Source organism: Colobus angolensis, unplaced genomic scaffold (genome assembly GCF_000951035.1).
Source record: "Colobus angolensis palliatus isolate OR3802 unplaced genomic scaffold, Cang.pa_1.0 Scaffold3, whole genome shotgun sequence".
In the NCBI taxonomy this organism is placed as follows: Eukaryota; Metazoa; Chordata; class Mammalia; order Primates; family Cercopithecidae; genus Colobus; species Colobus angolensis.
Genome location: NW_012116265.1, coordinates 12,639,385 through 12,663,446, shown reverse-complemented (window position 1 = coordinate 12,663,446; position 24,062 = coordinate 12,639,385). Strand labels below are relative to the sequence as shown.

Here is a 24,062-nt window from a genome sequence, read left to right as displayed (position 1 = left end):
GAAACTACGTGTCTAATTCCATGTTATTAGACATTCCATTAAAAATGCTTCTTATTCACTCTAGTGTTCTTTTCTGATGATGCTCGTGGGTTTTGTTTTGTTTTGTTTTGTTTTTGTTTTTGTTTTTGTTTTTGCTATTTTGAGGAACTCTTCTATTCATTCAGTCGCTTAATAAGAGTCTACAACATGCCAAGCACTCTGAAAGGCACTCAAGAGTCAGTGGCCAAAAACAGACACAGTTCTGCATTTCAGAGAACTTACAGTCTAGTGAGACACCATAAATATTACCCAAAGAATGGAAAGTTTGCACTGTGATAATTAGTGAAAGGAGTCTGTAGTGATATATAGTGATATCTCACTATATATATATCCCTGTATATACACCATATATATACATATGTATGGCAGATTCAATTCAAACTATAGGTCAGTGGTTCTCAAAATTGCCTACACATTAGAATCAGCTAAGAAGCTTTTGAAAAAAAAAGTACTTGACTCATCCTTCATAAACTCTGATTTAATTATCCTAGACCAGGTCTTAGACATCTGTATATTTTAAAGGCAATAGAAGAGTTCCTTTAAAATGGAAGAGTTCCTCAAAATAGAAAAAAAAAAAAACACAAGCATCAGAAAAGAACACTAGAGCGAATAAGAAGCATCATTTTTAATGGAATGTCTAATAACATGGAATCAGACACGTAGTTTCAAAGAAGATGAAGAGAAAACCGCAATTCTCCAGTGGAACATTCCACAGGGTGATACCATATGTATATATATCCCTACATATACATATGGGAAATTTTAATCAGGGGGTTTGGGGAAAGTTTCCGAAGGAAATGACAGTTAAATGAGAACTTAGGATAAATAGGAGTTAATATACAGGAAGAATTCAGGTATCACAAGATCTGAAAAAATGTAGTAAGCAATTTTAACATAATTAGGCAGAATCTATGAGGGTTATACATGTTGCATGATCTGGGAAACCCATAACAAAAAAGTTATGTCAAAAATAGTACGTTTGAAGTTTACAACCCTAGTAACTGTCTATTTTGTCTTATATTTTTCTGACATTCAGCTACTTGTCTATAGATGCAACTCTGCAGCAGCTCGAATCACACTCCTTCTACAATTTGAGTAAAGTGACTCACATGTAAGTACAAGGAAAAGTGCAGCATAGACCTAAGCCACAACCACTCTTGACTGATAATCTTGGGGCTCCAGATCGCAATGGGAGCTGGTTTCTAGATTGTGAGTCGAAACTTCTGTCTATGAGTAAATTATTAACCTGTTCTCATTCTCAATTTATGTTAATTCATCTTCATTACACCTCAATTCCATAGTTGGAAGTTAGACAACATTAAAAGTTCTGTTCTTGAACCACTATCTGTTCTATTACTACTGTGTCAGTATATTTTATTGATGTGAATGTCAGTGAGACAATAAGTACTTACTGAGTAACTACTTGATTCTATGGTTTGTGCAAGATTCTACAAAGCTGGCATATTTTCCTTAATTTGGAAAGAGAAGAGTTGCTTACTGAGATTAGAACAGTAGGGAATGTAATAACCCTAGTTCTGTAGTGGGTCAGAGTTGGGTCTGAACACCAGCATCTCTGCCTACTCCTTATCTCCCCTTGGACAAGTCATGTAACCTTTCCTAGCCTCATTTGCAAAATAAGTGTAATAAGAGTTGCAACTTCATGTTTATCATAAATATTGAATTATATCTAGCAAATGAAAACCAGTCAATATACCTCAGAATAATTTTTCTATTTCTCTAGTAGATTACAATCTACAAAAAGTGTTACATAAATAATCACATTGCATTATTTTAAGCAGCTATGTATTAGCATTATTTTAAGCAGCTATGTATTACTAATCATTAACTCAATTTTCTTGATGAAGAAACAAAAATACTTATCTATAAATACTTAGTATATCCTAACATTACGTTAAACATTGCATGAATGTTATTTGTCTGGTTATTATTTAACCCTTAAAACAACCCTGTGAAGCAGATACAATTATTTCCATTATTTATATAAGAAAAACATAAATGCAGAGAGGCTAAATATGTTTTCCTTGGTCGAACAGTTACTAAGGGATAGGGGCAGAATCTTTATACCATAAATGTATTACTTAAAAATTATTCCCTATCCACTACATTAAGATGCTTTCAAGAATATTGAGGCCCAAGATACTGCTTCCAAGTATGGTAGGCTACCTTACATCAGATCAACTATTAGTCTGAGAATAACTTATGGAGCTGAATCTTTTTAAAAATGTTTGAAAATATTAGAGTGTTATGAAGACAGTAAGAACTCAATGGGCAATAAGCAAATCCCCAAAACATCATTTGGTTATTTTTCCCCTTGAGGTATTTCCTGAATTGTAAGCAACAGCTTAAGGGCTAAGAAACTGACCAGAGGTTTAGCATCTATTAGGGCTAGGAAAATCAAAATTTGGGTTCAGGGCTTGCCAAGAAAGATTGTTCCTAGTAAACAATCCAGGGTTTTAGTTGAGATCACTGAAGAGCTTCATCTTAGAAGTATGTGAATAGATACTTCTATTCAGAAGTAAACTGTGAATAGATACTTCTATTCAGAAGTAAACAGAAAACTGTGAATAGATCAGCCCTTGCAAAGACTAAAGCCTAGCTTTGAATCAATCAGAAATAACTCAAAAGTTTGTGGGGCAAAAAAATCAAGAGAAGATAGACAACAGAAAATGATCCTTAGGAAGTTCAAATATTGGAGTTATCAGACACAGACTTTAAAATAACTAGCATGTTCAAAAAGTTAAATGACAAGAGAGAATTTCAGAATAAAACTGAAAATGATATAAAAAGATCAGTTGTAAACTCTAGAATCTAAAAAGTCAATAACAAAAATCTAAATACATGAGTTTAACAAGAGATTAGACATAGCTCAATGGAGAATTAGTAATCTGGAAGATAGGTCAGAAGACTATAATCAGTCTGAAGCATGGAGAGAAAGAGAAAATAAGAAATATGTAGCACAATAAAAAGTCTAGCATACCTATGATTAAATTATTAGCCTGTTAGGTCCCAAGAAAAGAGAGAAAGAATGAGAGAAGCAATATTTGAAAGAAACTTTCCAAAACTCTTAAGAGGCACCAAGAGTCACATATGTTAGAAGTACTGCAAATCCCAAAAGGATAAATATGAAGAAAGCCACATCGAGCCACATCATAGTAAAATTGCTAAAAACCAAAGACAAAAAGAAAATTATAAAAACCAGCAAGGTTGGGCGCAGTGACTCATGCCTGTAATTCCAGGATTTTGGGAGGCCAAGGTGGGTGGATCACAAATTCAGGAGATCGAGATCATCCTGGCCAACATGGTAAAACCTCATCTCTACTAAAAATACAAAAATTTGCTGAGCATGGTGGTGTGTGCCTGTAATCCCAGCTACTCAGGAGGCTGAGGCAGGAGAATCACTTGAACCTGGGAGGCGGAGGTTGCAGTGAGCTGCACTGCACTCCAGCCTGGGCAACAGAGCGAGATTCCGTCTCAAAAAAAAAAAAAAAAAAAAAAAGCAGCAAGAAAATAATAAATAATACTTTCAAGAATGTAACAAGACTAATAGCTGACTTTTCAACAGAAATCATAGAATTTATAAAACAATAGAAAGATATTTGTGAACAGCAAAACAGCAAATACCTGCCAGCCTGACCAAAAGATTATTTAAAATTAGAAAAAGATAGATATTTCAAGCAAACAAAATTTGAAAGAATTTATTACCATTAGACTCATAATAAAGGAACTACTAATGGGAATTACTAAGACAAAAGTAAAGCGATTCCACATGCTAACACATTTCTGTGCATGAAGAAATGAAAAGCAACAGAAAAGGTCAATATATGGGTAAATATAAATTAACCTTGACTGCACAAAATGAAATAATGTCTTAGGGGATTTAAAATACTGTTCTTTGCTCTGCATGGTAGTGTGGGATCATAAAATTGTGCAGACTGAAAGTGTATGAAGCGATCTTAATAATCAATAAGAAAAATTGTGTTGTGACTTCTAAAAGCTTTTATGAAAACATTAAAATTTCTCAGTCAGTTATAAATGGAAAGAAAAAAATAATAAAACTAATATTTCACATACTGTACTTGTCAACATTAGAAACACAAGTAAAATGCTTTACCGCTTTGAGTAGCTTAGACAGTGCTTGACCTTTTACCTTTATTAAATAAGTTACAAGAGAATATCTTTTCAATACCCTGGCAAATTGTCATACTTCTTTCTAAGTCTAGATTAGCTTCTATCATTTTATCCTTTGCTTTTTAAATATTATAAAATATTTTCAAGTGTGTCTTTAATGTGAAATTTTTTTTTACCATCATTGTATCTTTTGGGACATCTTTATCCTTTGCATCCATTTTTCTCCCATCACTAAGTTCCTCTGATTAAATATCTAGAGTTTCTCAGCCACCCTGGACAACATAGTGAGATCCTGTCTCTACCAAAAAAAAAAAAAAAAATTAGCTGAGCATGGTAATTCAAACTTGTGGTCCCAGTTACACGGGAGGCTGAGGTGAGAGGATTAATTGAGCCCAGGCATTCAAGGCTGCAGTGAGCTATGATCACACCACTGCACTCCAGCTTGGATGACAGAGCAAGACTTGGTCTCTAAAATAAATAAATAAATAAATAAATAGTCTCAGATGGTGGTGGTATCAACATTTTCATGCCAGTGATTTATTCTATGACTCCATTTACATTTCATTTGGATTTCCTTTTCAGTAACATTACATTTCATTTCTTTGCTTCATTTTCATCTTTATTGGTAAATTCACTCTTTCAATTAGCCATTTTTAGGCAATGTCATATGAGGTGATTACTGGCAAACACATAGGAAACACAATGACATGCTTTATTGTTTGTGAATGAACTGAGCAAGAGATGCCCAGTGAGCAACCATCAATGACTTTGAAAGGAGAGATGTAGTTAGTCACCTATTATAATGCGCATCTGTTATTTACATAGTGATCTGTGGACTGAAGAGCTGGCAACAAAGTTTGTACTTTATTCAGTGATTAATAGTTAATATACTATGGTAACTGAAACTTGAGGGATGTTGTTGAGGACAGTCATCATTTACATTTGATTAAATCATGGTGACTGAACTTCATGTGTATTGGAGCCATGCAAAGTAGAACTGCTTGTATGAATAGAATTAAAATATGCAATAGCTTTTTTAAAAAAGTATAGGACATTATAAATAATGTTAAAGTGTTCTAAATGTCTTTGAATTATCTGAGAAGTGGTAAAAGTACTAACTGAAATTAAACTTTTATAAATCATAAATAAATGTTTTAACCCACAGGGCAGCTACTAAAATGCTTGTAGAAGACTGGATAACTAATAGGCTAATAGCAGTGGGGAATGAAATAATGAAATTAATTAATTAATACAAAAATAGCAAGAAATTGGAAGAAAAAGAGAGTTTCTGGAATAAATAGTAGATTTAACTCCAAATAATCAGCATTTACATTAACTGCATTAAATGTAGAAGGACTAAATACTCTAAGCAAAATACAAAGATTGATTGGTTAATTTTTTAATACTCACTGTATGCTGCTTACAAGAGACATTTTAAACATTATATAGAAAGGTTGAAAGTGAAAAGATAAAAATACGTAAAATGCAAACAGTAACTAAAAGAAAACTGATGTAAATATACATATATATAAAGCACAAAGCCTTACTCTAAGGGAGTAGAGTAATTATTTCATAATGATTAAAGGAATCACTATATAAGATATAGTGATTCTAAATTTAATGTCTATAAGAGCATAGCTTCAAATCGTATGAAGCAGAAACTGGTAGATCTAAAAAGATAAACAATAATTGGCAATCATAGTGAGAGCTTGTTTTAATATAGTTTTATCAATAACTGATAGAATAAGCACACCAAAATAGTAAATATACTGATAAAAATTAATAAAAAGATTTGAACATAATTTACAAACTTGATTATATTGACTTATAAAAAATACTGTATCCAACAACTGCAGAGTATATATTCTTCTCAAGGACACATGGAACATTTGCTAAAATTGACTGCATGTGGGGCCATAAAAGCAAGTCTCAATAGATTACAAAAAAAATTAAAATCAGCATGTAAATAACCTAACTTCTAAATAACTCTGACTTCTAATTAACCATAGGATTAAGGAAGAAATCATAATAAACATTAGAAAATAATTTTAACTAAATGATAATAAAAATATGACATATCAACACCTGTGGGATGAGTCAAAGTCATGCTCAGAAGAAAACATATAGCCTTAAGACAACATATATTAGAAAAGAAGGCTACAAATAAATCATTTATGTATCCTTCATAAGAAGTTCATAACAGAGCAGTACATTAAAACCAAAGAAAGTAAAATAACACTGAGGCCCAGGAAGGCTGAGGATCCCCAGTACAGTAAAGACAACAACAGTCTACAAAATTGAAAACCAAATCTTCTGACTCCAAATGTGATATCCATTTATCAAACCATTTTGCTTCTTTGCCCCCTCATCAAAAACAAAAGCAATTAATTTGTAGTGAAGTCCTATATAAACCCTACTGATCTTAAAAGCAGTCATTTTGTTGTTGTTGTTGTTTCGTTTTTGTTTTTGAGACGGAGTCTCTCTCTGTCACCCAGGCTAGAGCGCAATGGCACGATCTAGGCTCACTGCAAGCTCCGCCTCCCGGGTTCCCGCCATTCTCCTGCCTCAGCCTCCCAAGGAGCTGGGACTACAGGCGCCCGCCACCACGCCCAGCTAATTTTTTGTAGTTTTTGGTAGAGACGGGATTTCACCGTGTTAACCAGGATGGTCTTGATCTCGTGACCTCGTGATCCACCTCCCTCGACCTCCTGAAGCACTGGGATTACAGGCATGAGCCACTGCGCCCGGCCTCACTTTGTTTTTATTATGACCTTTTTTCTCACAAAGATTCCAGTTGTTATTTATAAGTTTTTTTAAGTAAATATTCAGTTGTCTACTCTGAGCAAAAGTGTTAACTTCCTAAACCAAAGGAAACTATTAAATACAGTAATTAAAAAGAGAATCAGTTTAAAAATAAATTATTAAAAGACCATTTGCTTATATACTTGAGATATTGAGAATCTAATATCTTAAAAATTTAAAGAATAATGCAACTTATATTCTTCAAATGTTTCTAGTATGTATCTGACATTATTGTCTGCAAATGGTTTTGGTCAATAGAAAAGATTAGTGAAGATTTTTGCATGCATGCCACCCAAATGTTTAATACATTTGTTTTATAATCATTTATTAAGCAGTGACTATATACAAAGCATTATAACTTTCATGAGAAAAATAGAGCTGAAAGATGACTCATCTTTGCTCAAGGAATTGAGAATGGTTTTGTGGGTATAAGGCATGAAACTGAGTATCAGTATAGAATGATTTGTTTAATTTATACATCACATAAGTACCATCAACCAAACTTTCCTGGGATTCCTCAGTATAGTATTAAAGCCCTCTGATTTGTTTAGGAAAGAGAGCTCTTTATTGTGTTGGATTTGCTGCAAGGATAGATATGTAGATACTAAACTTATGAATAGACATTTCAAATGCCAATGCATATTGCCAGCATTTATTGAAAAGCTCCAATGAGGACTACATCAGCAGTAAAATAACACAATGTTATTCCATTTCCTAAGTGTGTTTTCTTTCTAAGCCACCCTTCAAAACCGACTTTTTTTTGGTCCTGTGATTTGGTAAATAGAAAGCTGAGCAGTTAGTTTACCATTGCCACTTCTAATTATCCCTGCCAGTACCTGTCCAGTCTTACGGAGCTCTATATACATCCTCTGAGATGGCTTCCCAATTCATGTTTAGATTTTGTTCTGTGATATGAATTAGAGTATTAGAACATAAGCACTCTTTAATCTAAAGCTGCCTCCTTGTAAATTTGGTCTAAAGGCCTCTCTGTACACAGTGGACTATAACCTAACTGGGTATGTGAACAGACCACAGACCATAACTTACTTTTTTACCAGTCACTGAGTTTCTGCCAATCACAGGTGACCAATTATTCAAACAATGTTCAAATAAGGCAAATACTGAGCTATAACCAATCAGCTGCTTCTATACCTCACTTCTGTTTTCTGTATATCACCTTCTTTCCACTCCCACCTCCAGAAATTCTCTATCACACAGCAGCACCAGAGTCTCTCTGAATCTATTCTGGTTAGGGGGCTGCCTGATTCATGAATTATTCTTTGCTCAATTAAACTGTTAAATTTATCTAACATTTTCGTCTTAACAGTACTGACATTAGGTCTGTGACCTAGAACTGTCACTCCAAAAACAAAAAGCTATTCATTCAATAAATACAGTATGTTTAACACAGTTAAACCTGTGACCACTGAATCTTAAAAGGCTATATGCAAGATTCAAAATAGTAGATCATTCTGTTCTTATTCATACCCTCTTCCCTTGGCCTCTGTGATATCACAATCCTGGTTGGACTCCTACCATGCTGTTCAGTCTTTCCTATCATCTTTTGCTGGCTTCTTCCCCTTCCCCACTTATACTTATTGGGTTTTCACATGGCCCAATCCTGTGTCGTCTTCTCTTTTCACTCTACCTTCTCCTGCTATGTGATCTTATCTAACAATCCCCAAATTTGCATATCTAGTTCAGGCCCTCCTTCTTAGTGTTGGTATATACCTATTGGTCTATTTGACCTCTCTTCCCAGACGTCTTACATATATCTCACATTTTATATCCAAAACTGAAATCTTAATGGTCCTCCTGAAATCTACTACTCCTGTGTATGCTGAGTCAATAAATGACAACTTCCTTCATCCTGATGCAAATCCCAGATACCTGAGAGGTATCACTATACCTTCTTTCCTCATCACCCCCTTCTACTCCTTCACCATGTCCTGTTGATTCTACTACCTAATACACAGAAAATATATCTTCTTCCTCTCCACTGCCACCAACCTTATTTAAGCCACCATCATATCTCTTGCTTGAACTATAATAATTTTATATCTTAACTCCAATTGAGTATTTCCAGTTAATCTCCTCTAATTCAGTATCTTCACAGCAGCCAGAATGATTTTTCTTGAATAAAATCCAAATATCTTAACATCCAGGCCCATAAGTTCAGCTGGTTCCTGCCCACCTCTGGGTTCTCATCATGCTACACTCCTGCACACCTGTGTTCTTTGGTTTTTTTGAACAGTCCAAGATCTTTCTCATCTCAGGGTATTCACATGCTTTTGCCTCTGCCTAGAAATCTATTTCTCGCCCTCTCTCTGCCTAGTTAACTCTACTGATTATTTTTTCAGCCTAATTATGACCTACACAGAGACACATACCCTTCAGGCCACTCCTGCATTTAAGTTAGATCCCCATTTGAATCTATCCTTGAATGCTTTTTGGTTTAGAACTTACTAAAACTTATTACGACAATGCAGATATTTGATAATAAGAAGTCTCCATAAGGCAGAATGCTTTGTGTGCCATTCACCTACACCAAGCTGTGAGGAAATCAAACTAAAACAAACAAAAAAGTGAAACAATGTATTCTGAACATGCATTTTAACAATAATGAATTAGAAGAGTAGGCTAGTCTGAATTAATGAAAAATCTGATTGACAGAATGTTTAGTATATGTGTGTACACACACATATGCACACATATATGTTTAGCCAACCTTAATTGAGCATTTGCCATATCCCAAGCACTACACTAATTGCTCAACACATATGTACTCATTTAATCCTCACAACAATTCTCTAAAGTAGTTACTAAATTTTACAGCCAAAACAACAGATTCAATAACTACATCTTTATATTTAAAATGCATTTCATGTAAACATCACAGAATTGGATCTTGCTTTTATATGCAGCCAAAAATCTCAGCCTTTTAATTGGAGTGTTTAATCCATGACATTTATTGTAGTTATTGATATGGTTGGATTTCAGTCTACCATTTTCCTATTTGCTTTGTCTTCTCTGTTCTTTCTTCCTTTATTTCTCCTTTGTCTTCTTTTGGATTAATCTAGTTGTTTTTGGTTTTATTTATTAATATTGTGTTCCATTGGCTTTTTAGTCCTTTGCAAAATTTTTTTGATTACTCCAGAAATTATGATATGCATCCTTAACTTATCACAGTCTACCTAGAAATATTATATTACTCTGTAATCATGTAAGAACCTTTAGAAATTCAAATTCCATTTACCTTCTTCCATCTCTCATGCTATTGTTGTCATATATTTTATTCCTATATATGTTATAAACCTCATAACACATTATTATGTTAACTTTGAGTAAAGAAAAAAATAGTCATTTATGTACACTCAACATATTTAATATTTCCAGTGTCCCTGCCCTTCTGTAGGTCCAATTATTTCCCTTTAGCCCAAAAAACTTTTAGTATTTCAGTGTGGTTCTACTGGCAGCAAATTTTCTGAGGTTTCATTTACTGAAAATGTATTTTATCTTAATATTTGAGAAACACTTTTGCTGAGTATAGAATTCTAGCAAAGCCATTTTTGTTTCAGCCCTTTGAAAATATCTTTCACTGTCTTCTGGCCTTCTTTTTTTCTGATGAGTAGTCATATCCGTGTTATTATTCTCCTGTAGGTAAAGGGTTTTTTCCCCTCTGGTTACTTGTAAAACTTTTTCTATATCTTTACTTTTCAACTGTTTAATCATAATATGCCTAGGTGAGTTTTTTTTATATTTAATCTGCTTAAGGTTTGCTGAACTTCATGGATTTATGGGTTGCTGGTTTGTTTAAATTTGAAGATTTTTTCTAATATTTCAATAGAGTATGTTAGAAGTCATACAATGCCAGTTCTAGTCCCAGTCTTTAAGAGAACTGTCAGTGTTCACTTTATATCCTTGGAACCCTGAACAACCATGTAAGATGTCCAACTGCACTGATGGAGAGACCATGTAGGAAGATCCTGAGATCCTGGGATGAAGAAAAGCCTAGCTGAGCCTAAACTTCTAGCAATTCCCATCAAAAAGCCAGGCATAGAAGCATACCCTTTTGGACCCTCCAAATTGTTCCAGACACCACCTGAGTAACACCCAGCGATCCTGGTGGAGGCTACATAGAGCAGAAGAATCACCCAGCTTAGCATTGCCTGGCATCCTGATCCACAAAATTGTGAGCTATAATAAAATGTTATTTTAACCACTTAATCTGGGGTAATTTGTTATGCAACAATAGGTAGCCAGAGGAAGTAGCAATTATATATCAGTTAACAATGGGTAAAGGCATTGAGGATTTGTAAGAAAAAAATACAAGAATGGTAGGCTCTCTATGAGTTATTCAGGATCCTAAGTGGATATAAATCATTTCCCCTGGGTTGTAACTTCAGCGAGGATACTGTTTGGACTGAAAAGCATGCATGTAATAAAGATTTATATCTGCAAAATGATGAAACACTAGACACTTCCATTTTCTATTGTACTTTCTCTTTAAGAAAGTCAGTAACATACAGACTGCTGCTGTTGTTACTCCTAGTAATAATAGTTACCAAGTTCTGAATGCCTTTTGTGGGCCCGCACTTCACTAAAAGTACTTCACATACACTGTCTCACTAGTTTTTACCAAGCCTTAGTTTCTGCTATGTGAAATGAAGATGGTAATACATACCTTGCAGAGCTCTTGCCAAAGTTTTCTTAGCTAAGACATTTCAAACTGAGAATTTGAACCCAAAAATGTCTGCCTCCAAAACCACTACAATGCCATAAAAATCTCCTTAATTAAAATACCTGCAATAATTACAGAAAATGCTGGCCAGGCGTGGTGGCCCACACCTATAATCTCAGCATTTTGGGAGACTGAGGCAGAAGGATGACTTGAGCCCAGGAGTTTGAGACCAGCCTGGGCAACACAGTGAGACATCATCTCTGTGAAAAATATTTTTTAAAATTAGCTGGGCACAGTGGCACTTGCTGATAGTCCCAGCTGCTCAGGAAGTTGAGGCAGGAGGATCACTTGAGCCTACGAAGTCGAGGCTGTAGTGAGCCATGATCATGCCACTACACTCCAGTCTGGGCAACAGAATGAGATCCCTATCTCAAAAGAGATAAAAAAAAAAAAAAAGGCAAAGAAAAAGAAATGCTGCCCTCAGAAGAATGTTTTTACTTTTATGTGAGTGTTTTTGGGGTTTTTTGGTTTTTGGTTTTTGGGTTTTTTTTGAGACGGAGTCTTGCTCTGTCACCTAGGCTGGAGTGCAGTGGTGCAATCTCGGCTCACTGTAACCTCCACCTCCTGGGTTCAAGGGATTCTCCTGCCTCAGCCTCCCAAGTAGCTAGGACTACAGGTGTGTGCCATCATGCCCGGCTAATTTTTTGTATTTTTAGTAGAGATGGGTTTTCACCATGTTAACCAGAATGGTCTCGATCTCCTGACCTCGTGATCCTCCTGCCTCAGCCTCCCAAAGTCCTGGGATTACAGGCATGAGCCACTGCGCCCGGCCTATGTGAGCTTTTTAAATCAAAAATAAGTTAAAAATTTTACAACTGGGATAGGTAAAATGTATGACTTCTGCCTATAGTATAATAAGACTTTATTTTGCTGATCCACTAAGTTGAATCAAATGGATTCATCAGAGGTTTCAAAATCACCAGCTTTAGCACCAATCCTTAAATAATCGTGAAAGTAGCTGTATGCACCTGCCAGGCAATTTAGAGAATCACTTCTATAATGTTCTACTTTTAGTGGAAAATCTGCTGATAATTTAAATTTTCTTCAATGTGCTTCAAAAATCTGAATACGTACAAACTCTCCTCAATATCTCTTATTTTTAATTTCTCAATAAATTAAAAGATACATCAAATCATGAATATTGCCTTTCAGTTATAGATTATTTCTTTCCTCCAGTTACATTTGAAATGTTAATAATAATTCATTAACAATTATCAAATAATTAAGACTTCTGTCATTGAAAATCCTTGATAATGTAGGAAATAATTTATTCTGTGAACTTTCATATTATAGATTAATATGAAAAGTAAGTGCCAGTCTAACAATCAGGGCTTTAGAAGCTAAAGATCTAATGTATACCAAGAGCTTTGACAGACTTTTAACTTTTGACCCAGTAATTCCACTTCTGTACATTTTCCCTAAGAAAATAGAGTAGTGAAAAAAAGTTAATGTAAAAAAGCCATTTGTTTCAGAGTTAATTATTTATAATAGACAGAATTTGGAAAGGACTTAAATGCTTAGCTAAGAGAATGGTCAAATATGAAATACTAGCCAGGTGTAGTGGCATGAGCCTTTAGTCCCAGCTACTTGGAAGACTGAGGTGGGAAGGTTGGCTGAGGTCAGGGATTTGAGGCTGTAGTGCACTATGACCCTGCCTGTGAATAGTGATTGCACTCCAGCCTGGGCAGCATAGCATGACCCTGACTTGTAGAGAAAAAAATCTGTTGCTATAGACAATTTAATCACATAAGAAAAGCTTTTGTCATTATGTTATTTATATATATGTGTGTGTGTGTGTGTGTGTGTATATATATATATAAACACACTTAACAGACAGAAAAAAATAGTTTTTCTCTGTATTATCAAATGATGGGAAATTTTTTTTTACATTTAACAGCTTATTATAGAGGATATTACAAAAGATAGAGACGAAGATTTGCATAGGGTGAAGTATGGGGGGAGGGGCGCAGAGCTTCCATACCCTCCCTTGGCACACCACCCTCCAGGAGGATGGTCAGCTGTCTGAAAATTCATTTCCTTTTTGTATGAATGTTTCAAAGTTTTTACAATAAATATATATTACCTCTATAGTCAGATGAAGTAAACTTTTTAAAGATCAATATGCATTACACTTGAAATTAATACTTAATGTTAAGATACATCAGTAATGTATTATGTGATAGAACCCTGTCCTAAAATGTTACCTTAAAGTAAATTTACTTATTTATTAGTCTCTGTTTTCACCTGGGGATTGTATAGCACTTAAAGAATTTATAGTAACAAAATGATGGCTTGGGCAATGTATACATATCTTGTTTTTAAAATAAATAGCAACTATTTCCTTCTACCACCCAGAGTATGCAGTAAAGTGTACCTAACAGATGGCCAGTAATTATTCACTTATATTCTAATTAATCTCTTCCCACTCTACCCACTTGAGTGAGCAAACCTAGGCAAAATCAAGGTGACTGCTTTCCATTTTTTTGATCTATAGGTGAGGCAGGAAATTAAAGAAAAATAAAATTAAAAAGAAAGAGAAATAAGCTTTCCTATATTAGGCTGACTTGTCCCAGAGGCAGCAACAGGCACAGCCCAGACCCAGGAAAAGTCCTGATAATACTGGCTAATGTGCTCTAGAGACTCTCCCAGCACTCCCTCAACATAGGGAGAAGAAAACAAACTTTCCTTTGTTTCATGGAATAAGTTTATGGATCCCTGTTCTCTGTAACTATTGACTTCAAGTATTCTGTTTTATCTGAGAAATACAACGAAAGTCATAAGAAGCCTGAGTAGGCCTGAACTACAGCTGCCTGGGCACCATAGTGAAGGTTATGAGAGAAACCAGTGCAAGGCTCTTTAGAGCAAGACCTAGATAATGAACATCCAGGTTGCTTGGCAATCGTCATGTGCAATCCTGAGTTTGTCCTGCCTCTGTATCCCTACTTTCATGCCACTGTAAGCTTGCTTCAAGCTAGCCCACCCCGTTTTGTGAAATATGTATAAAAGTCAAGTGCTGTCTTTGTTCTAGGCCCAGTCTTTGGACATCAAGTCTGCTAAGTCTGAGTGCACTCAATAATAAAGATATCCTCCTATATATACCCCGAGATCTCTCTCTGGTCCTCCTGATCCCACAACATAGGCACTTAAAAGTAAACGGGAAAAAATTGAAAATCAAATTGAAACAAGAGTTAAAAAGAAGCTGGGGACTGGTGAAGAGCTAGGCTTTTGGCTAATATTCTTGTTCAATTTATTGTTTTAGCTAACAATAAATTGGCTGTGGCAGCTTCTCTTCTGACATCTGAGTCTAATTGAGTCTCCTTGGTTTATGCTGGTCTGACGTGTTCTCATCTCCTTTGGTCCCATCTAATTTTGCAGATGAAATGTAAAGTTGGCTTTTTGATTGCCCTCAAATTGTTTCCTGGCTTGGCATGCTTCTCACTCATGAACTGGAGCAGTTTAGTGTATGGGGAAATATCTCCAGGGTGAGAAGCACAGTCAAATGCCACAATCCCATGCCTGTTGAATAATTGAGGTAGGAAGGGGGACACTAGGAAAATGGAAGGAAATTAGTGGCTGGAAAAAAGAAGTCTTCCTTAACAGAAGACTTTAAGTCTTCTTTTCCCCTTCTTCTGTTCCTCATTCCCTCATCTGAGAACTCCCTTCTCTCACCCTGCCGATTTCCCATATACTGTATGAGGGGTGGACTCAGGAACTGAGTGCCTGCTGCAATGCTAGTTGTAACAGGAAAGCCAATTGTCCTGTGCTAGGCTTTTATTGAGAATTAATAAATGTTTCTTACAGGAAGAAAAAAAACCCATAATGTAGACATGTGATTAAGTGAACCTAATTGCATGCTGAATTATTGATCTGTTGATTTGTGAAAACTGCACATTGGACAGCAATGTTACACTTTTCATTTAAATGTTTATTTTATTTGAAATCTAATGAAGGAGAATTAGACAATGAATATTTACATATATTTTTAGTTCTGCCAGATGATATCCTTGAAACATCATTTAAAAAAAAAAAAAGGCTGTATTTGAAGTCATAAGTCCTAGATAAAGGCCCAGTGTTGCCTCTAAGTGTATAACAGGAGATCATTCACTTGCCCTTTCAAAACATGTCTCCATAGTTTTGTCCGCAAAATCAGGATGATCCTTATCTGCATCACATGAGTCAGTTATGTCTTTCCCTCACTAGGAGGAAATTCACACCTTCCCCCAGGTGAAAAAAAAGTACACTGTTTCTTTTTACCCTTTAATCTTCTGTATTAGTGTGTATTCATGCTGCTATGGAGAAATACCTGAGACCGGGTAATTTATAAAAGAAAGAGGTTTACTTGACTCACAGTTCTGCATGCCTGGGGAAGTCTCAGGAAACTTACAATAATGGTGGAAGGGGAAGCAAACAGGTTCTTTCTCACATGGCAGCAGGGAAAGCAAAGTGGGGTAGAGCTCCTTATGAAACCATCAGATCTCATGAAAACTCACTCACTATCATGAGAACAGCATGGGAGAACCACCCTGTGATCTGGTCACCTCCCACGAGGCCCATCCCCCAACACGCGGGGATTACAATTTGGATTACAATTCAAGATGAGATTTGGGTGGGGACACAGAGCCAGACCATATCATCTTCCAAAGCTGAATTTTTCTAATAAATATGCTTTAAGAGCCTTTCATATTTCCCCCAACAAAGAAAAAAGAGCCTTGCTCCATAAAACAGCATACTTAAGCAGCCTATCTGGGCACATATTTTAATGTTATTTTTTATATAGAATATATAAAGCTTTACTTTTTTGTTTTTAAAGTTTGAGATGTTTTGCATCCTCTTTCTTTTTTTTTGATTAAGACAAAATAAAAAGTGAAAATTACACATTCCATCTTTTTAAACCTATCTACTAGACGTGACCACTGTGAACTGATACTATATTTTTGGAATTTTATTTATGCTTATTAGTTTGGGCAGGTGAATTACTATAATAAATAGACAAAAATACAGACATGTAATAGCCCTAAGTGAGTGAGGTTTACTTCTTGCTCATGGGACAGTACTGGATGGATGAGTGGGCATGCAGAGCAGCCACCTTCAGGCAATCATCATTCAGGGTCTCAGGTTGCTCCAGGTACAGCCATCTTCAGCTCTGGAGGGCATCTCCATTCCTAGTGTGCTGAATTACAAACCGCTTTTCTTTCTTCCAATGTCTCCAGTTTTCTGGCAGCATAGCTAGCCTCCTGCACACTCAGGCCATAATTGCTTAACTCAGAATGGTGTGATTTAAATTCACCCTCACAGGCATGCTTGAAGACATTCGAATTTGAATGCTTCTTTCACACTTCTCTGATTAGATGTTCTTTTGTACTCACTTCTGCCCTTCCTTTCCTCCTGTCTTTGAAAAGATTTTACTAGCTGCGTTTGCTTCTTATGTTACCTCTCTCTGTTGATTGATTGATTGATTGAGATAGAGTCTTGCTCTGTAGCCCAGGATGAAGTGCAGTGGCACAATCTCGGCTCACTGCAACCTCTGCCTTCCGCATTCAAGCGATTCTCGTGTCTCAGCCTCCTGAATAGCTGGAATTACAGACATAAGTCACCATGCCCGGCTAATTTTTGCATTTTTAGTAGAAATGGGGGTTTCACCATGTTGCCCAGGCTGGTCTTGAACTCCTGACCTCAAGTGATCCACCTGCCTTGACCTCCCGAAGTGCTTACAGGCATGCGCCACCATGCCCAGCTATTATCTCTCTCCATTTAGCTAAACTACTGGCAGTCTACGACCACTCCACCCCTTCTCTGCTTCAGAAGATACTTTTCAAAAGTCACTTGTGAGCAAGTGATGAGCTGTTGCCTTACCTCAGAAAGCAGCTTCTTTTCCCTGCGTTTTCTTGTGGGGTCTCTGATTCATCTTTCTTCTTTGTAGCTCTTACATTTCCTTCCAGAAATCCTTTCCTCTTTCATGTTTCCTTCTCTCTCCTTGCTGCCTCTCCCACATTTCTCCTCTTCCAGCCTCCAGGTAAGTTGCCAGCCTCATTGAATCAACTGTTTCTAGCAGCTGCATTTCCTTTCCCTTTTATTCTCTACCTTTTCAGCTGACCCAGGTGGGCTGCATTTTCTTTAACTGTGATGTTCTCTCGGACCACTCACTCAAGACTGCTTGTTCAACCGTAGTCTCTTGTGGAGCAATTTTCCAGACTGCAAACCCCGCTCAATTTCCAAACTCCTGCACCTGGTTTACATTTGTTTGTCTCTGACAGAGGTTCAAACCCTCCTCCCCCAGTGGAAAGCTCTGGCAAGGAGTTTATTGCTCACCCTGGAAAGCGTGAATTACCTCAGCAGAGATTGATAGTCTCTAGAGGGGCAAGGTGGGAAAATTATGAGATTTTGGAGTAGGGTGGCCAACTGTCACATTTTGCTCAGGACAGAGGGAATTCCAAGGATACGGGCTTGCATTTTAAAGCCAGGACGAAAAATGAAAGATTGTCTAAAGAGGGTCTTTCCATGCAGGGTCTTGTTTGGGTAAAAATCATGACATATTAGTTTAGGATTTGGAAGTGAAGGAGTTTTAAGATCTTGGGGTATAAACTCTTGCTGCTTTCTGTTGAAGTGTTGATGGTTCTTTGTTTCAAAAACTCTCTGTAATGAACAATAAAGCAATTTGCCTGGGCAAGAGTCTACTGGAATAGTAGTTATGTTAATGAGGACAATGGACCAGTAAGGGTATATTATTATAGACAGTAAGCTGTGTGTGTAGGGAGGACAGGGGTAGGTGATTTCTGTTCTCAGAGTTAACTCCATCCTGTCTTTTCCAAAGTCTATTTCATATTCAGTGTCCTTAGTTGAAATATCTAGTTGAAAAAACTAGAGGGCTTTTTCTAATTTTGCAAGAATGTCACAACATCTCCAGTCCCAAGTCCCTGATGTCTGTTCTGGCTTTCATTGCACTTATGAAAATAGCAATAATAAAAACATTATTTATAGAGCCCTAACTATGTGAAGGCCAAACATAAAATCCCTCATGAATATTATTTAATCCTCACAAGAGCCCCACAGAAGAGGTGTTATTAATTGTTCCTATCTTACAGACAGGAAAACTATGGCTCAAAGAGGCCAAGAAACTTGTCCAAGGTCATATAATCAGAAGTGGCAGAGCCAAGATTCTATCTCAAGTCCATCTGGCTATTCAGAAATAAAAGGGAATGAACTACTAATTCATGTTACAACATGGATGAACCTCACAGACATTATGCTAAATGAAAGAAAGTAGACACAAAAGACTGCCTGTTATATGATTCCATTTATATGAAATGTCCAGATAAGGCAAATTTATAAAGATAGAACACTGATCAGTGGTTTCTAAGCATAAAGGAGCAAGTGGAGACTAACTGCATATGGGCCTATGGTTACTTTTATCACTGATAGAAATGTTCTAGCCTGTGGTGATGGTTTCACAGTTATGTAATGTTACTAAAAATCATTGAATTGTATGCCTACATACAATGTTTGAAGTTTATGGAATGTAAATTCTTTTTCAATAAAACTTAAAAAATTACAGAGGTCACATTCTAAGCTTTCTGATTGGCACCGCCAATGACTGGATGCTGGTTCCTTTAGGTGCCATTCCTAAGGAGAAATGCTAAAGGTTTACTGGGTTCTTATATACTTTTCAGGTAAGCATAGGGAATGCCTTAAACTCTTTTAGCCAATCAACCTATGTTGAATATGTTTAATTTAATCATTGAGAGTTCATTTCTAGCAGTCACTTATTTCTCTAATACTAACTGTGCATTCTTGATCAGCATTTATGTAAACCTAAGTATGTAAGTTACTGACGCACGATAGCACACTATACATGCAGAAGAGTCTTAAACTGCTGACATGACAAAATAAACACAAGCAAACTGTGAAGACATACCACTTCTATACATCTGGTATGGCAATGACAGAGCCTCACTGCCCATCTTGCTATGCTGTGATTCAGCATAAAATTCCCTCAACCTCCCACTCCAACACTAATTGTCTTGGCCAGAATACTTATAAATAATAAAGATATTTGTCTTCAACTCCTCACCAAATCACTGGAGGGTTTTTTCCTTTTTTCTCTAAATCTAAAAGAAAAAAAAAAACTGATACTACAATTAAGAAAAATGCAGCCCATAAATTAAAATGGATGGAAACCAAGCCAATGATGCAAAGAGCTGACCAGCCATTGGGTCCCCATGAGGAGACAGGAGTAGTTTGTTGTTGATGGGACCCCTGGCAGCTAAAGTCCCTGTGGTACCACATAAATGCAAATTTTTCTCATGAACATTTGTTAAAACTGATTTATGTTGTTTTGTCTTTGATAAGAACAGATACGGATGTAATATAGTGACTGTGTTCCTTGTAACTTATATAGAGAAATTCGGAATACCAGGAGCTTAACTTACATAGACCCTGATGCCCTCAAAGAGCTCCCCCTCCTAAAGTTCCTGTAAGTATTAAATCCTCTCCCATCCTACTTTTTTTTGGGGGGGAGGGCGTAAGATTTAATGCTGTTGTCTCCCAGGAATCTCCCTAGGGTGATGTGGATTCAGGTTCATTTTAATGGTGTATAGCCTGGGTCAGGGCAAGGTATCGGGTGAAGTGGTCCACATTTTTAAAACCTATTCAAAAGTCAGCACATAGTGCTGGGACCAGAGACCCGCTCCAAGAAACAGGAGAGAGAAAATGCTATTGTGTATATGTGATCCTTAAATGTAGCATTTCAGAACAAAACAAAACAAAACTCTGAGAGCCAGTTGGTCAATTTTGTTTGAAAAGGGGTATCACAACAATATTAGAGGGGCTGTTACACAGGAAAGAAAATCACAAAGGGCAAAATGCACTTTTGTGGGGAGCGGAGGGAAAACAGAAGGGACAAGGGTTTCAACCTCCCACTTCAATTGCTGGAGTGGGTGTGATAATCACTCTTCTTATCACTGCTTTGCTTTGATAACACCTTATGAGCTGACCATAAGCTCCATGAATACAGGGACCACAACATTTTTTTTCTGTGTTGAGTCTTTACTGCCTAGTACAGAGTAAAATGTGTTCAGTGGATGTGTCTGTATGACCTCAGGTCCTCTGGATACCAGGTGGAAGAGTCCTTTTTCCTGCTTGCATGCATTATAAAAATTAGAAAACAAAAACAGTATGAAGAAGAAAAATTTTAAAAAACTTAATCCCGATACCCCAAAATAAGCACTACTAACATTTCAGTTCATCTTCATCCAGACCTTTAAAACAAACTTACGTAATCATACATATTTTATGAGATACGCCTTTAAGGATGAATAGAGGATGTCCTGAACAAGAATGGGGAGAGACAGAAAAGAAATTTAGCTGGATGGAATAGCATGATAAAGACACAAAGATAGGGATCCACAAAGCTTCTTTGGTGAACTAAAAACAGTTGCTTTCTTTTTTTTTTTTTTTTTTCTGAGATGGAGTCTTGCTCTGTTGCCCAGGCTGGAGTGCAGAGGTGCGATCTTGGTTCACTGCAACCTCCGCCTCCCAGGCTCAAGTGATTCTCCTGCCTCAGCCTCCTGAGTAGCTGGGATTACAGGCATGCACCACCATGCCCAACTAATTTTTGTATTTTTAGTAGAGATGGAGTTTCACCATGTTGGCCGGGCTGGTCTCGACCTCCTGACCTCAGGGGATCCACCCGCCTCAGCCTCCCAAATGGACAACAGGCATGAGCCATGGCACCCAGCCAATAGTTGCATATTAAAGAGGTGAGTGTGAGAGATGCTAGGGGAATAGAAGACACTGATGGGATATGAAGATGAAAGAATGTCTGGAAAGTCATGAAAATATATGGGACAAGACAATCACTCTTCTTATGGACTCTGAGTTTCAAATAATATAATAACCCTTTGATGTGATGATCCCCCACTCTATGCTCTGTGGGGAACATACAGGTTTCTAAGACATTGTCCTTACCTGCAATCTCATTGGGGAGATGTGTATGAAATTGAAAAGTGCCTCTCCTACAGAAGAATAATAGAAAGTGACAAAGGAGAGACATATACAGTGTTTGGGGGTTGAGATAATTAGAGAAGACATCAGAAAGAAGACCCACAGGATGGTTTTAAGGGATTTGTTTGAGGTTTTTGAAGACTAGAAAGGTCTTGGTCTAAGCATATGGACCCAGTTGACTCTTGGACCTTTTTTCCTCCTACTATTCTTCGTGAGGAGCGATTACAATTGAACTAGTTTGTTTACTGTATTTCAAATATACGTTATGGAATCTCACTTCTCTCCTTAGTTATCTGGAATGTCCCTCCCATTTGCTTGTTTTAAGACCTCTGGCTCCTGCTGCCTCTTCAAATCCTATGCCTTCTTCTCTAGGAATCAAGTCTGAATTTGCCTCAGAAGGTGTATCAATGGATATGGTTTTTCTACCAGAAGACTTTCCCTAAGCCTTACTGGGTAGTGTCTAGGTCTCGCTCTATGCCATGCCAAATTCTCAAAAAAAAAAAAAATTCCAAATAATTCAAGTAGCTGCAACAAATGTTAAACCAACTAAATCTGGGAGGCATCAGGAGCCTGAGAATTTTTGTGTGCATGGTGTTTTATGCATGTCTTTTAATCTTAACATTTTTCTGCAGATGATATAAACTTCGGAAGGTGAAGACATTGTCTTTAATTGGTTTCCTTCCTTTTCTGGACACTTTCTTTTTTGAGATATAGTCTCGCTCTGTCACCCAGGCTGGAGTGCAGTGGCGTGATCTCAGCTCACCGCAACCTCTGCCTCCCAGGTTCAAGCGATTCTCATGCCTCAGCCTCCCAAGTAGCTGGGATTACAGGCATACGTCAACACACGCAGCTAATTTTTGTGTTTTTAGTAGAGACAGGGTTTCACCATGTTGGCCAGGCTAGTCTTGAATTCCTGGACTCAAGTGATCCACCCGCCTTGGCCTCCCAAAGTGTTGGGATTACAGGTGTGAGCCACCGTGCAAGGCCCTCTGGACATTTTTTTGTTTTTAATGGTACTGCTATAATGGTACTCTCAGGTCACTGCTGTAGGAAAGCTATTCTTGGCAAAATAACAGCACAATATGATGTAAAGCTTGAAAGATGAAGCTGGCTTAAAGTCATATCTTCCTGTCCCATCCTCTTCTTAGCCCTTCACAAACACACACATAATTTTTTCCAATTAAACAAGAAAATCACACACACACACACACGAAAACTGAATTTATATTTCTAGTAATCACAGTTAAAACAATCTCCAGAATATTCTAAGCCAAGCAGATGTATTGACAACGGTGGACTGGATTAATTTTTGTGCCTTGGGGGAATATCATCTCATCCAGCCATCAGAATTTGCCCATAGTTACTCAGATATTTAGTGAAGAAGTTGGGCGTTTGACTACAGGCTGACTTCAGAACCCATACTTTCAGCTATTACATTATTCTCCTTCCTATGTGTTGATGTTTTTACCTAAATTCTATGCTTTTTTTTTCCTCTTTTTTTTTCATTAATTTAGTGGCATTTTCAACACTGGACTTAAAATGTTCCCTGACCTGACCAAAGTTTATTCCACTGATATATTCTTTATACTGTAAGTATGTACACATGCCATGTTTGACAATATTTTGTTTGTCACTGACAAGAACTAGAATACAGTCATGGGGGTTGGTTGAAGCCCCCATGAAGCAATTGTTTCAAGGAGTAAGCAGTGATCCGCTGTGACTACACTGGCATGAAGTAAGGCAAGGACTGAGAAATAACCCCTGGCTTTAGCAATGTGGGTTGTTGGTGACTCTGCCAAGAACAGTTCCAGTGGAGTGCTGGTTGGAGTGGGCTCAAGGGAGATTTGGGTAGAGAGAATTAGAAAGAGTTACCATAATTAACTCCTTTGAGAGGTTTTACTATTAAAAGGAGTAGAAAATAGCTCAGTAATTGGAGGATATTGAGTCAGGAGAAAAGATTTTGTTTGTGTGTTTTTGTTTTTAAATGGAAGAAATTATGCAATGTTTCTTTGCCAATGGGAATGGTTGAATAGAAGGAATATTTGATGATAACTATGATACCTTACTTTTCATATAGTTTTAATAGTTTTGTAAATACTTTCCCCACACATGACATTTGCTCCTCTCAGTCACCTTGTAAGGTATAAAACAAAGTTATTGCTTTTCCATTTATGAATGAGGAAACTGAGGAATAGAAACCTCAAGTGAGTTTGCCTGAGCAGTGTCTCAAAGGACAGTCAGGAGTGGTTACTCAAATTACTGCCTGTGACCTTTGATTGGCAGCCATGTGCCCTTTTTCAAAGCTGGTGACATGGGTCAGTTGTCTTACTAA

General features: G+C 36.9%; 1 protein-coding gene across 2 annotated transcripts in view; it reads left to right on the top strand.

Annotated features, from left to right (window-relative positions):
• Positions 1 to 24,062, top strand: part of TSHR (thyroid stimulating hormone receptor) — a 164,759-nt gene that overhangs the window by 97,311 nt on the left and 43,386 nt on the right. For both annotated transcript variants that reach the window (XM_011949468.1, XM_011949469.1), the window contains 3 exons: positions 1,076 to 1,150; positions 20,127 to 20,201; positions 23,245 to 23,319. In XM_011949468.1, coding sequence (XP_011804858.1) covers positions 1,076 to 1,150; positions 20,127 to 20,201; positions 23,245 to 23,319 — 225 coding nt within the window. The remainder of the gene's footprint in view (positions 1 to 1,075; positions 1,151 to 20,126; positions 20,202 to 23,244; positions 23,320 to 24,062) is intronic.